Consider the following 15,191-nt stretch of genomic DNA (forward strand, 5'->3'; position numbering starts at 1 on the left):
CCCCAACAATACATTTTGGCCCCACTTCCAGCTTCCGTCCTCAGGGGATGCTTAAACAAATAACGTCTTAGGGCTGAAGCCAATCAGAGAACTGCCTTTTACGCACCAGGAGCCAAGAATCCCAAAATACTAACTACAACTGCGCAGTTCCTACCCTGAACAACCAGTTCACACAACCAGTCCCTTCTGGTGGTCCTTCCACTTGGTGTTTGTTTGGCAGAGAGACCTGAAGCTTGCTTGACGGTCTGTGGGCACAAGGGCAACAGAGAAAAGCCCAAAACCTTTTCCCAACATTTTTTTTGAAGTTTCCTAATTGTGATAAGAAACTATCCTGGAAACCCATACTGATGGTATACGTCAATGGTTATTCTGTGGGTGAATTTATGTAAAAATTTGTTTCTGAATAATGAGAGGTTTATCTGGTCCAGTGATTCTTTATAATAGACTGCAGGTGAGGCACACAACGAAATGTTTAACAAAATAAAGTTGAGAAAGCTGTTCTGTAAGACTTCACATAAGATTAACTGATTTCAGTAAAGGCGTAGATTACATTCTCGTCTTCTGAAAGGTACGAGAGGCCGCACTATCCAGAGACTATCTTTACGTAACAGAAGTTTCTATTTACTACCTGACTGACTCTGCTAAACAGTAGCAACTAGAAACACAAATAGGCCTACTTATTTCAGTGTTGAAATTAAATACCGTCAAAGTAGTGCAATTTGTAACATGCTTTGAGCATCGAGTCTTGTGGTAACATTAAGGTGTTTTTTTTTTTTATTGTTTCCATCTAACATGCTCTTATTTCATATCTAAGTCTTAGTGTAAAATGTAATGTATTCCAGAAGATAATTACACAGACTATACGAGGAATTTTATTCCAAAGCCATTTTGGCAAAATAAATGTATTTATATATGTACGTCTAATATCATATTGTCACTGAAACCATTATTTTGCAGGGTTATTTCCCTGCAATCCATATTTTAAAATGTATCCATTTTTAGAAAGATTTTTCCATTCTGGCACATAACTCCCATTTTATTTTACTCATGTTTATGAGGGAAGAGGGTTTTTTCTTAGAAAATAAAAGAAATATTGAAACAGTCAGGGCCATCTGTATCCATTAATTAATCCCCAGTGATTTACAATTTCATCCAACACGGTACACCGGGTCTAGCCGGTCTGCTATAATACACAAACCACATTAATCCAAAGCCCCATCTAGAACGTCACACGTTTTCAAATAATCATTAAGAACATTACACCCTGTGTTCATTTGAATCATGATCATCACACTGTATCCATCCTTTACAAAATGACTTATTCACAAACCCTTTCCAGAAAAAGGTAGCATTTTGTTTAGCTGGGTCAAATAAGGGGACAATCGCCTGTTTATTTTAAAATCTGCACCACCAACATCACAAGTGGGAGTGTGCAACTATGTATGACTGATAGCTCAGCCTTCCAGTTGGTACAGTCCGCGAAGTCGACAACATCAATGTTGTGGTAAAACGGGGGCCTTTGTAAAACTCTACTCCCCTCCTACCAACAGTGCACCCCTGACCCCATTACAGCCACAGAGGGACATGTGGCCCCATAAAACAGGACATTATAATCTAAAGGGCTTTTTTTTTCTTTTTTTTATCTTCAACTTGATCCTAAGGTTGTCAGAGCAACATTAAAAACCTCCAACCAAAGAGTTAGGCAGAATCAAAATAATGCTGACACCCGGGTGCTTCTTGCTGACTGATCAAGGTATTGCGATCAAATATTAAGACGGCACCTGCTGTGATGGTCACCTTGATGTGAATCCTGGCAGAGGTTGAGATGAAGAGGAGATTCATGGCTCCAACATCTTGTCTCGTTGCATCGCCCATCTCTTATCAACTTCCCAGCTGTTCCAGGACATAAAGTCCCGGATTGTATGAGGTTGAAATTAAAAAAAAAAAAAACAATCAAGGAAGACATGTTTGAGGAGCGTTTCACGTTGCAATGGGACCTGCTCTTTTATTGCAGGCTGTCAAGATCCAGCGGCCATGTCCACCTCTACAGGTTGCACTGAGCTAGGGAGCACGGGCAGGTGGTGGTGGTGGGAGGGGCTACCGGAGATCTAGAACCTCAACCATTTGGGGGACAAGCTGTTTGGCACCAGTTCAACCCTCTATCAATCAATTCATTTCAACAATGATTCAACCAACTAACGTAGTCTAGAATAAACATCCGAGTAGATGTGTGCCACTATCCGTCCTTGAAGTTTTAGGTCCACTATGGAGTAGAATGACGTCAGTCACGTCATGGTATTGCATGTCGCCATGGTCACTGAAATGAGTTGCAAAGTCTGTCATTCAAAGATAAGAGGAGTGAGAGTGAAAATGTAACCGTAACCAGAACCGGACAGAAAAATATTTTTTCAAGTAAAGATCCATAGACATGATCCACTCGATGACACGCTAAATGTCCAGCCCCACTCACCCTTTACGTTAACGTCAATAGAAAACGAAATCACGAATTCTGTTGAAACCACTACAAAGCTGCCATACCTGCAGATGACCACTAGAGGGGGCTGAAGGAGGAAGTTGGTCTTATTTCGATCAGGGCAGCCCAACAATTCAAGAAAAGTTTAAAAGAGGCGGGAGAAAGAAACATCTCAAAAGTCCGTACAGTCAGTTTGTGTTTTTACATACAGTACAGAGAAGTATTACGCTGCAAAAACGCCCCGAACATCCTCAATCATTCTGGTATAAACACTCGACACACAACAGGAGAGAGAGGGAGTAATTTCTATCGCTGCATGGTGTGATGCAGAGTCTGGGTTACTTAGTAAAGCCTACGTACTTACTGATGTATTTCAGCGGTTGATTAGAAAACACAAGACTAAGATGTGCTCTCACGATTAGGTTGTGGAAATAAAAAAACAAACCAAAAAAACCGACATCTTCGACCAAATGTTCTAGTTATTCGCTATGCAGAAGAAAAACAATAAACAAAGGTGACTCAAGACATATTAGTACAGTGTTCCAACTAGATGGCAATCGTTTTTAGTCTTATATAAAAAAGGACATCACTACGAAAAATGCATCAGCCTTTTTTAAAATATGCAGCGCTTCAATATAAAGTGCTTCATTACATTGTTATTATATTTTTTTTACAGTTTCTTATTAAAATATTGTATTCCCTGGAGTGAAACCATAGTAAACATGTTACACATTGGTAAAAATAAACATTTTGGAATGTCTTTTTTTGTAAGTCCCATTCTGTGATTTTGGTCAAGCTGAACTTGTTCCTGGAGCCTGAGAAAGGAAAGTGGGATTCCGGTTTCATTACGGATTCAACACTTATCACCACACTTCACATCAAACGGTACTCAACAGCTGTCTGGTTAGGCGTGAGTGGAGGCGAGCGGCGAGGACTATGTCGCAGGTGGAATGACGACGGGCACGGGATGAAACATGGAGCGCGACGGGTGATCGCAGGATAAATGAAAAAGAAGATAAGGATGAAGGTGTGTAGGGTGTTTGACTCCTCTGGTTGGCCCCAAAGGTGTTTTAGTCTACCTGTTGGCAAGACGCCATGAACCCGGATCCTTAATGAGTCAAATCAGAATTCTGATTCTTCAAATCATGGGATGAAAGCACCTGCCAAATCAATAGAACAGAATAGAATGGGAATTCTTAATGGAATCAGGCTTGAGATCCACCTCATGCCAGTTCTAAGACTCTTAACCGTTATCCATAAGCAGATCAATAGTTCACTTACCAGTATGACGGTGTGAAGTACTGATCTACACACCAACAACCACACACACGTACCTCACATCCTGGTACTCTCTTCGCCACTTCCTCTCCAAAACAAGCACCATGACAAGGGAAGGCACAATAAGAGCATCCACAAAGTAGCACAGTGTGTTGGCGCAAACACATGCAAGATAAAGACAAACAATATCAAAATGAAATTAAAAAAAACTTTAGTCCAAGACAGACAAAGGTTAGCAGCAACGACGATGATGATGATGATGATGATGATGATGATGATGATGATGTTGATGATGTTGATGAGTTAGCACGTTAGCATGCACGCAGGCGTTAGTCAGGTCATCCCTTAGCATGCTTTGTGGGGATGTGTGAGTGCCGCGGCCAGCTAGCCACTGCTAGCACACGGAGGCTAAGGCTGGTTTGGCGGAGGCTGGTTTGGCGGAGGCTGGTTTGGCAGGGCTGGTCTCGGCGGTCGAGGAGGAGAGAGGGGAGTGAGGCTCTTGGAGCAGGGTCACGAAGAGGAAGAGGGTGGAGGTGGGGATGTAGACACAAAGGAAGAGCATCATGTCCTGGCTCAGACATAGGATCCACGTGCTGTCCTCCGTCAGCACCCAGTCCAGCAGGACGCCCATCAGGAGGTAGTACACGTGGAACTCCTGCAGCTGCTCCCATTCCCCCCCGCCTCCGTCCAGACCCTCGCCCACCTCCACCTCCTCCTCCTCCTCCTCCTCCTCCGGCTCTTCCTTGACCTTGACCTTAGCCCCGCCCCTGCCGCTGTCACTCACCATGGGCTTCATCTCAGCTCCTTCCGACACCACCGCCTCCTTCACCCGGCTCCGCCCGCGCTCCACCACCCGCTCCAACCTCCTGCTGCTCTCCACAAACTCCTGCAGGGGGGGGGGGGGAGAGGAGGATGAAGATGAGCAGGAGGGAGGAGGAGGAGGAGGAGGAGGAGGAGGAGGAGGAGGAGGAAGAGGTGGAGGAGGTGAGGAGGAGGAGGTGAGGAGGAGGAGGAAGGGGGCATGTCCGTTCAAAAGAAGAGAAGACAAAAAGTCAGAACACCCATTGAGAGGAAGGTGGCGGGCTGGTCAGTTGGATACAACCAGGAGCGCAGGTCAACCAACGTCCTTGTTATCCGACATCACGCAACAGTTCATTTCCAGACAATTAAGGGTTAGTGTCCATTCTGCTTTTCCATCCAGGGACTTTCCCCAGGATCTACAAACCATCAGAGGAACTTTAGTTCCTGTGAAATCAGGGTCTAAAATTAGGATCTTTATTTCACAACCCCAAACAGTCCTTGCACGGGGGGGGGGGGGGGGGTGGTACTTTCGAAAAGAACTACTCTGTTGCTGTCTGGGTGTGAAAGAATTTTTCACTCAGTTTTGGATACCGACTTCCTCCGAAAAAGGAAAGAACCTTTAAAAAAAAAAAAAAAAAGTATTTTCAACTTTAGAAACTAGCGTCTCGAAAACACGGTTGTATTATAGAATCCGCACCCACTAATCATAATCCCCCACATCCACGTACTGCTCTTCGCTAGACTACTTTGGTCCATAATTAGTTAATTCTCCAAAAAATATGATATTTTGATGAGAGCATGGAGCATAGGCTCGTGTCCAGTGGCTTGAGGAATGAATCCATCAGACCTTTTCACTGCCTCCAATTTGCCCCTGCCTTGAGACCGAGGTGCAAACACAGAAAACAACAGGCTGGAGGAAACGTTTAGTTCCTTGAAAAGTAGTTCTTGGATGCAAAGAGTCCGGGTACTTTAGGTGTAAGTGTGGCTGAATTGACAGAAAGCTTTCGCCATTTTTTTAAGTTTAGTGGTTGTCTCCTAACATAGGCTTGTGATCACTCGCACATGCACAATCAATCCCATAGTAAAATGCTGAGATGTTGATTCTTATACATATGCTGAAGACCACCAAAACTGAAACTGTGATAAAGTACTTGGAGACCACTGAGACTGTAACTGTGACAAAGGACTTTTAAACCAGTCAGACTAACTGTGATAAAGGACCTGGAGCCCACTCAGTCTAACTCTGATAGAGGACCTGGAGCCCACTCAGTCTAACTCTGATAGAGGACCTGGAGCCCACTCAGTCTAACGCCGATAGAGGACCTGGAGACCACTCAGTCTAACTCTGATAGAGGACCTGGAGCCCACTTAGTCTAACTCTGATAGAGGACCTGGAGCCCACTCAGTCTAACTCTGATAGAGGACCTGGAGCCCACTCAGTCTAACTCTGATAGAGGACCAGGAGACCACTCAGTCTAACTCTGATAGAGGACCTGGAGCCCACTCAGTCTAACTCTGATAGAGGACCTGGAGCCCACTCAGTCTAACTCTGATAGAGGACCTGGAGACCACTCATTCTAACTCTGATAGAGGACCTGGAGCCCACTCAGTCTAACTCTGATAGAGGACCTGGAGCCCACTCAGTCTAACTGTGATAGAGGACCTGGAGACCACTCAGTCTAACTCTGATAGAGGACCTGGAGCCCACTCAGTCTAACTGTGATAGAGGACCTGGAGACCACTCAGTCTAACTCTGATAGAGGACCTGGAGCCCACTCAGTCTAACTCTGATAGAGGACCTGGAGACCACTCAGTCTAACTCTGATAGAGGACCTGGAGCCCACTCAGTCTAACTGTGATAGAGGACCTGGAGCCCACTCAGTCTAACTGTGATAGAGGACCTGGAGCCCACTCAGTCTAACTGTGATAGAGGACCTGGAGCCCACTCAGTCTAACTCTGATAGAGGAGCTGGAGCCCACTCAGTCTAACTGTGATAGAGGACCTGGAGCCCACTCAGTCTAACTCTGATAGAGGACCTGGAGCCCACTCAGTCTAACTGTGATAGAGGACCTGGAGCCCACTCAGTCTAACTGTGATAGAGGACCTGGAGCCCACTCAGTCTAACTCTGATAGAGGACCTGGAGCCCACTCAGTCTAACTCTGATAGAGGACCTGGAGCCCACTCAGTCTAACTCTGATAGAGGACCTGGAGCCCACTCAGTCTAACTGTGATAGAGGACCTGGAGCCCACTCAGTCTAACTCTGATAGAGGACCTGGAGCCCACTCAGTCTAACTCTGATAGAGGACCTGGAGCCCACTCAGTCTGTGACTGTAAGGCTGGCTGCGCGCCCGCCTCTCACCATGAGGGCTTTGTCCATGTAGAACTCCTTCCCCGGCGTGCCGTCGTTGTACTTGGTGTCGATGGCGAAGCACAGGAACAGGACGTCCACCACGATCTCGAAGATGGAGAGGAAGCAGTGGGCCACCAGGAAGGAGAAGAGACACACGATGAACAGCGGCAGCAGCCACTCCGCAAAGTCTCTCTGGTAGTTGAGGAGCAGCACGCCGGCGAACGCCGTGGACGTGACGATCAGCACCTGCAGGTCGGGGAGGCAGCACGGGGCGGACTCACGGCTCCGTTCAACATGCCCATGCATGAAAGAAAGGGTTCTACATCGTCTGGACGGGATTCACAGACGCTTCCTACGCAGGTAAACGTGCCCCTCCATCCTTCTGTCCCGTCCCTCCTTCACATCAGCCTTCCCCTTCTCCCATCCATCGCTCCGTCCTCCATACTCTCCAGCAGCTATCAATTCATCCAACCCTCTCTCCCCTCCATCCATCCCTCTCTCCCTCTCTCCCCTCCATCCCTCCCTCCCTCTCTCCCATCCATCCCTCCCTCCCTCTCTCCCCTCCATCCCTCCCTCTCTCCCATCCATCCCTCCCTCTCTCCCCTCCATCCATCCCTCCCTCCCTCCCATCCATCCATCCATCCATCCCTCCCTCTCTCCCATCCATCAGTCTCACCCCCTCTCTCCCTTCCATCCACCCCTCCCTCTCTCCCATCCATCAGTCTCACCCCCTCTCTCCCTTCCATCCACCCCTCCCTCTCTCCCATCCATCAGTCTCACCCCCTCTCTCCCTTCCATCCATCAGTCCACCCCCCGTCTCTCATCCTGGTCTATCTACCCAGCACACACCTTCCCCAGGAACAGGACGAAGTCGCCCACGGCGTTGATGGCCGCCACCCTCAGAGCGTTCTCCACCAGGATGACGAAGGCATCGCGGGCGGAGGTGCAGAAGCTGGTGCTGTTGATGGCGGTCGCTGCGTAGGCGTTCTACACCCAGAGGGATGAAGAGAGAGAGAATGCTGAGTCACAGCTATCAAGCTAGCTTACATTTGAGATTTTTTCTTCGGTCTGCCCGGTCATGTGTGCCGGGAGATTAAATGTCATGGTGTGTTTGACAATGACTTTCATTAAAAATATTCGTAGGAGTCCCTTTATGGACGGGAGAGTGCAGTGAGACAGCAAAGTTGGTTGAAAGATTGAGGGAACAACACGTAGTACACTACTGCAGATCAGAATCAAACCACCATGTGGTACATAGGCTACCCGACATGTACTGGGGTACTCTATATCATGGCTTTATTGAATACCGTTGCCATGTGTGAAATCAGTGAATAGATGAACTGTGTTGAGATCAGGGATTATGTGTGTAGAACTTGTGGGAGAGGGGGAAAATGGTTCTTGCAAACATGTAAGCCACTTTGTAGAGCGTTTAGGCCTCATGTGTCTGAGAGAGAAAGAGAGCGAGAGCGAGGTAGGGAAATTAAGAGTTTGAGATGCAATAAAGTGATAAACATGCGTAGGTAATGATGAGATAAAAAGAGCAACGAACAAAGAGGAACAGGGTGCCAACTGGAAGAGAGGGTTAAAAAAAAGAAGGGTGAAAGTAAAGGGTGCATAAACACCCAAAATAAACCAACCTTAAATGAAAACACAGAGCCAACTGGAACGGAACAAAAAAGATAAAAGTACGACAGAACCGCGAACGGAGCGAACTTATTGGCGGCGGTACCTGATTGAGATAGTTGAGGCACTTCTCCAAACACCACAAGCAGCAGATGCAGGTCTTCAGCAGACAGCGGGCGCACGCATTCTCCTAACATAAAGAGAGAGAGGGAGAGGGGCGTGGAGCGATGGAGATGGAGCGAGGATGAGGTAGTCGGGCGGATGATTAATGAGGAGGAGGAAAGGGAGCGAGGGGGATGAGAGAACATCAGAGGAGGGAACCCGGGCTTGTCACTCAAGAAGCTTCCCGCCGTCTCCCCTTTGAAGACAGGACCAGGAAGGGGACGAGACACCTCTCGCGGGCGGCTTTACCGGCTGCCGCTGGAGGCGGTGCTCTTTCAGACCTCAATTATTTTATGCTCTGCGGTGACCAGAGGTGGAACATCCCGGTTTAACGAGTAGAAACTCCTTCCCACTCGCGCTCAAGCACTGTCTGAATCAGATCATTAGCACCACATGCTAGCAAACTGAGCCCACTCACTGCGCAGGGTGGTGAGAACCGGGGACTCTTGTTTACTTTGGGTGAACGTGCTTTTATCTCCCCGATAGGCCCAACACATTCCCCTTGTGAGAATTAAAACGCATTGCACCTGAGTGTGAAGTTCATGGGTACCCTGGAATTCCAGAGTTCTCGCGAGGGCACAATTTGAATTTGCTCAGCGAGCACTATACTCACTCCCCGATTCCCCTGGCCCAGAACATTAACCAATGACATCGGTGTATCTGAAATAGGCGGGCCGAAAGTCGTACAGAGTGAGATGGGCAACCGGACTGTTGATGGCACCCCTCTGGATTCTGATTGTAAACAGCTGTTGACCTCACTTCTGTATTCATAGATAAAGCATCCATGGGGAAGTGTACCTTTCCTTTGAGCTGGTTGTGGAGGTACATGAGGACGAGGCGCGGGACCTTGACCAGCGTGATGATGAAGGAGCCCTTGGCAACGGTCCCGAGGTGGTAACGGAGCAATCGCAGCACAGACGACAGGATGGGAGTCAGCGGGAGGCGGTTCTTATCCCTGAACGGAAACAGAAACACATAAAGTAGCATTGATTACCCGAGAGGGACGTGAGAACCAAAAGGACAGGGTAAATAACTTTTGGCGACAACAGGATCAGGGTCTTCAAGAAATTGTCGTAAGCAAGAAACCCATGATATGCACTGAACAGGTCTGGAGCTGAGCTGAATTCTCTAGAGCCATCAGTGCCACTTTCGTTCTTTCACTCTCAGACATACTATCTCCATGGTTACAGCATCTATTGTCACTGCATCTCCGTTGTTACAGTATCTCTCCTTAGTAACTGCATCTCTCCCTAGTAACAGCATCTATCAGTATTAACAGCACTGCTTCTTGACAGTATCTCCATCATGCCAGCATCTCTCCCTCATAAAAGCCTGTCCCCCTGGTGTAAGCATATGTCCCTGACGACAGCATCTCTCCCTGGTAACAGCATCGGCCTCCAATTACAGCAACTCTCCCTAGTAACAGTCTCTGTCCCCAACTACAGCATCTCTCCCTAGCAACAGCATCTGTCCCCAACTACAGCATCTCTCCCTAGCAACAGCATCTGTCCCCAACTACAGCATCTCTCCCTAGTAACAACATCTGTCCCCAACTACAGCATCTCTCCCTAGTAACAACATCTGTCCCCAACTACAGCATCTCTCCCTAGCAACAGCATCTGTCCCCAACTACAGCATCTCTCCCTAGCAACAGCATCTGTCCCCAACTACAGCATCTCTCCCTAGTAACAGCATCTACCCCTCACTACAGCATCTATCTTTGGTTTCAGCATCTCTCCCCAGTTAGGAGTCTGCATCGACCCAAAGCAAAGCACGCAACAGCCCAGTACGGCACCGTAGGTTACGTTGCACTGTGTAACTGTGACGGCCCACCTGGTGAAGTAGTAGGTGACCACGGCCCCGGCCACGGTCATCTGCTGGCAGGCCAGGATGAACTCGCTGATCCACACCAGGCCCACGGCGTGGTACCAGGTCAGGTACTGCAGCGTGCCCGTCAGACGGAACTCTGTGAGGCCCGTCTCCTCGCTCTGCTGAGGGTTCCCTGGAGAGTACAGAACCGAACGCCGGTCGGGTGAGACAGAACAGAGAGCGAGAGAGAGACAGAGACAGAGACAGAGACAGAGACAGAGAGAGAGCGAGACAGAGACAGAGACAGAGACAGAGACAGAGAGAGAGAGAGAGAGAGAGAGAGAGACAGAGACAGAGACAGAGACAGAGACAGAGACAGAGAGAGAGAGAGAGAGAGAGAGAGAGAGATCCCAGCAAACCGAGTGGAGGGAAACGGGCCGAATGAAGACGGACCACAGAGAACGGCCTCGGCCTCGGCTGAGGGCTGAGGCGTTTGTTACACTTTGCTCAGGTTGGAAGGAAACAGGTGAAGCTTAAATTGATCGATTATTGCCTGGAAAGAATTATGAAGTGCCCGCATACGCACGTAGAGGTACTACAAATGCCCAGACACACACACACACACACACACACCCCCCCCCCCCCCCCAGGTGGGGACGTACCGGTGGTCCCGAGGAACAGCAGCACGAGGACCCAGTAGATCCAGAAGACCAGCAGGGCCAGGAAGGTGCAGAAGGGCTGCAGCGTGAGCAGCGGCAGGTGGATGAACACCTTGCCCGCCACGTGGAACAGGGCGATGGTCAGCGCGACACGCTTCCTCATGAACAGCATCAGCAACAACAGGATCACCTGGAGGAGGAGGGGGGGAGGAGAGAGAGAGAGAGAGAGAGAGAGAGAGAGAGAGAGAGAGAGAGAGAGAGAGAGAGAGAGAGAGAGAGAGAGAGAGAGAGAGAGAGAGAGAGAGAGAGAGAGAGAGAGAGAGAGAGAGAGAGAGAGATTAGGAGTGAGAGAGGGGAAAGCGAGAGATTCAGAGAGAGAAAGGTGAGACAGAACAAAGGAAGTTAAAAACAGAATGATCAAAGCATTATAACAAAGGTAAACACTCAAAACGTGGTACATTGTTTTTATTGAATATACAAACTGCTCTATTTTTTGGTGAACTGCGTTAGTAAGAACTGGATAAAACTGGATAGAACAGGGTGAAACAGGATGGATAGAACATGTTAAAACAGGATAGAACCTGATAAACAGGCTACAACAGGATCGATAGAGATGGATAAAACAGGTTACAACAGGGTGGATAGAACTGGATAGAACAGGGTGAAACAGGATGGAAAGGACAGGATAAAACAGGATACAACCGTACAGAACAGGATGAAACCGGATAGAACAAACATATAATAATAATAATTGATCCGTTTTTTATAGCGCTATTCTAAATACTCAAAGACGCTTTACAAATAAGAAAGGAATACATACAGACAGTACAGACCATCAAACAAAAGGGAAGAAATGAACACCAACACAACAATAGGCGACACATTAAGAGAGCGGGAGAGAGTGGAAGATGGCGGAGGATGATTTGTCAAATGTTGTAGTTGCTCCTGAAGAGATAGGTTTCAAGTTGGCTTTTGAAGGAACAGAGTGTATGGTTCTTCTACATTCTGTGTTCTGAGGGTTGAGACGTACCGTGAAGACGGTGGCGGAGGCAGCGTAGACCAGAAGGGCCTGCCTCTTGTCCAGGTCCAGCTCCGCCTCCTCGCTGGTTTCCTTGGCAACCCGGGGCGCCGTGGTGTTGGAGAACAACCGGTGGTCGATGTACAGCCACCACAGCACGCTCGTTCCGGCTGAGAACACATCGACCGCACGGACCACTGTCACGTAATGTCTGTCAAACGAGCTTTTAACTAGAATTATCACACAACCTTTAATGCACTTACTCCGAATTAAGACTTAAAAGGTATCTTTGGAAATAATTGGTTTGGCTGATTTTGTTGAAGGTAACCAGGCATAAAATGGATTTTCTGACATAAAGCTTTTACATCAGATGTATTAATGGCCCTTTTGGCAAGAACCATTAAACCAAGACATCTGTGTGGCTCTTCTCTCAAATCAATTCCTTCGATCAACGTATCCCTCGGTTTATTAGAAAGTAAAGAAAAACAAAACTTATTTTTGGTGGGACAGGAAGTGACCCCCCTTTGACCTGGCAGTCAGACAGGAAGTGACCCCCCTTTGACCTGGCAGTCAGACAGGAAGTGACCCCCCTTTGACCTGGCAGTCAGACAGGAAGTGACCCCCCTTTGACCTGGCAGTCAGACAGGAAGTGACCCCCCTTTGACCTGGCAGTCAGACAGGAAGTGACCCCCCTTTGACTTGGCAGTCAGACAGGAAGTGACCCCCCTTTGACCTGGCAGTCAGACAGGAAGTGACCCCCCTTTGACTTGGCAGTCAGACAGGAAGTGAGCTCACCGAGGGAGCCCAGGACGACCATGGCGGTGAGGATCCAGACCAGCACGGCCGAGATGTAGCGGATGATGACCATCAGGATCATGGAGAGACCTGCAGGCAACAGACAAAGACACACTGTCCATCAGTCCCTCCAGGGGTTGGCGGACATATTTGGTAGGCGTTGCGTTTGAAAATCCAGATTCTTATGAAAAACTTGTGCAACGTCTTTTGCAATGCTTTGTGTGTTTTTTCTTTTCGCCACACCTCTTCGGCTGACATTATAGCACGTTCGTGTGGCTTGGCCATCTTCGTCATCATTATAGCTGGTGTCGAGACTAATAGCAGAAAGAAAAGTCTCCCTTTCAACGAAATAACAGCAATTACCTGTCATTTCTGTAGCTCTGAATGCGGCCTATTGGCAGTCTTAGTGCCTACCAAACTAACCCTACACATCCCTCTTACGAAAGGGCACTTCTTGAACTGATATACAGCAGACGAACTCGCTAATTGTGAACAGAACAGCTTAGCACTTTGTAGCATTGTAGTCATTAAGAGTGTCGCAAACTTCAACCCCCACAAAAACGTGTTTCAGCTGGTGTGTTGGCCTCCTGGCCAAACCGTCGTTGTAAACAAGAATCTGTTCCCAATTGACCTGCCTGGTTAGCGATTGGTTGAGTCCATACATAGATATTATACCACCTCCCCACATATCACCATGACGAGTGATCTCGTCTCGAATCCTCCGGCTCCCCACAAGGCGAGTTCATGTCCACCCGCCTGACCCTGGAAGATACTCTCCAGGGGGACGCTGACACAATGACTCAGCGCTTTTTAATTTCTGTTTCCATGGAGCGCTGCCATTTCCTTGGCTGCCGCTGCGCGATCTGCCGACCGGGCTCAAGCTCAGCAACACAGCAGCGAAACAGCTGACACCACCATCATTAAAGGGGCCACGACACCCTAGCTCCACCTTGTGCTGCGGCCGTGAGAGAGGCATATCGGTCACGAGTCGATGTGAGGGTAACTCTTTGTTGATTCAATTCATCCTGTTCCTGTTCATGATAAATGGACTGCATTTTGATACCGCTTTTCAGAGCGCTGGCCACTCAAAGTGCAGTCAGCCATGCGAGGTGACAGCCGGTCGGTGGGAGAAGGTAGATCTAGGCGTCCTTCAGGCACACTTAGAAATGCTTTAGTATATGTTCCAAGCCTATGGGTGGCGCTGTTTCTCCACCAAAAAAAGAAGACGACGAGGCGGAGCAAGCCTGCTGTATACAAACATACAGTCGAGGAGGAGGAACCGAAGAAGAACTACAATAGCCGATGTTTAACCTTGTGGATTGACCAGAAAATACTTTTGAATTCACAGTTAGTAATTCAATGTAAGGGCTGTATCTAAAGCTTCAAAAATAATACAAATCAAATCAAACAAAAACTAATTAGACGGAAATAGAAAAACAGGCCTGCATGGGTCCTGGGGTACCACAGGTTCTGCTCACCTAGAGCCAGCAAACAGAGGCCGATGATGATCTCCTTGCTGGCCATCACGCCGGCGATCAGGCGGTGCAGCACGCTGTTGTCGCTGACGAACGTCACCACCGCCTCGGCGAACTTAGCGTAGCAGGAGACGTCGACGGGCGTGCAGCGGTTGAACACCGGCAGCGCTTTGCTGAGAGAGCCAGAACCAGAGACAAAGACGGAGCCAGAGCCAGAGAGAGAGAGGGGGGGGGTGGAAGGTAGGACAGGGATATGCAGATGAGGTTGCGGGACATGGCTGACCCCTAAGCTGTAGATATTTGATTACACTACATTTTTTGATTTAACGATTCTGAAGGGTAAAGGTCCCTCTATATAAACAGACCGCCACGTTATTTGTCGCCACTAGCTTAGCCCGGCCAACAGGGCCGCTGGCAGCGATTTATATCACAGACAGATGTTTGACAGATTGGATTAGAACGATGTGGGGGGAAGCAGATGCACAAGCAGTGTCAGCAGAGTGCCACCCGAGCCGTACCTACCTGGGGGGGACGGGAAGCTTGGGGCACTTGTCGAACCTCTCTGGGAGGCCGGGGTACTTATGCCCCGCCAGCTCGTAGGAACACAGCTCCGATCCTGCAGGAGGCACGGGTATCAGTAACAAGCATGACAAACTACAGCTACACTGATGTCCTCACACATTGTGTTGGATATAATAAACGAGCGGCTTAGTGTAGCCGGGTTAGTGAAATGGTTGTGTATTTG

The 15,191-nt window shown here is 48.4% G+C and overlaps 1 protein-coding gene across 3 annotated transcripts in view; it reads right to left on the bottom strand.

Annotated features, from left to right (window-relative positions):
- Window positions 1-1,365: 1,365 nt before the first annotated feature.
- slc44a1b (solute carrier family 44 member 1b) overlaps window positions 1,366-15,191 on the bottom strand; it is a 28,632-nt gene continuing 14,806 nt past the window's right edge. For 2 of the 3 annotated variants that reach the window (XM_030367900.1, XM_030367901.1), the window contains exons 5-15: window positions 14,969-15,062; window positions 14,450-14,619; window positions 12,972-13,061; window positions 12,189-12,346; window positions 11,162-11,348; window positions 10,524-10,692; window positions 9,489-9,645; window positions 8,635-8,718; window positions 7,755-7,892; window positions 6,915-7,151; window positions 1,366-4,637 (exon numbers count right to left, since the gene is read on the bottom strand). In XM_030367900.1, coding sequence (XP_030223760.1) covers window positions 4,146-4,637; window positions 6,915-7,151; window positions 7,755-7,892; window positions 8,635-8,718; window positions 9,489-9,645; window positions 10,524-10,692; window positions 11,162-11,348; window positions 12,189-12,346; window positions 12,972-13,061; window positions 14,450-14,619; window positions 14,969-15,062 — 1,976 coding nt within the window. In that variant the 3' untranslated portion in view covers window positions 1,366-4,145. The remainder of the gene's footprint in view (window positions 4,638-6,914; window positions 7,152-7,754; window positions 7,893-8,634; window positions 8,719-9,488; window positions 9,646-10,523; window positions 10,693-11,161; window positions 11,349-12,188; window positions 12,347-12,971; window positions 13,062-14,449; window positions 14,620-14,968; window positions 15,063-15,191) is intronic. The other variant, XM_030367902.1, reaches the window with a different exon arrangement.

The sequence above is a fragment of the Gadus morhua genome, chromosome 10 (assembly GCF_902167405.1).
Source record: "Gadus morhua chromosome 10, gadMor3.0, whole genome shotgun sequence".
Lineage (NCBI taxonomy): Eukaryota > Metazoa > Chordata > Actinopteri > Gadiformes > Gadidae > Gadus > Gadus morhua.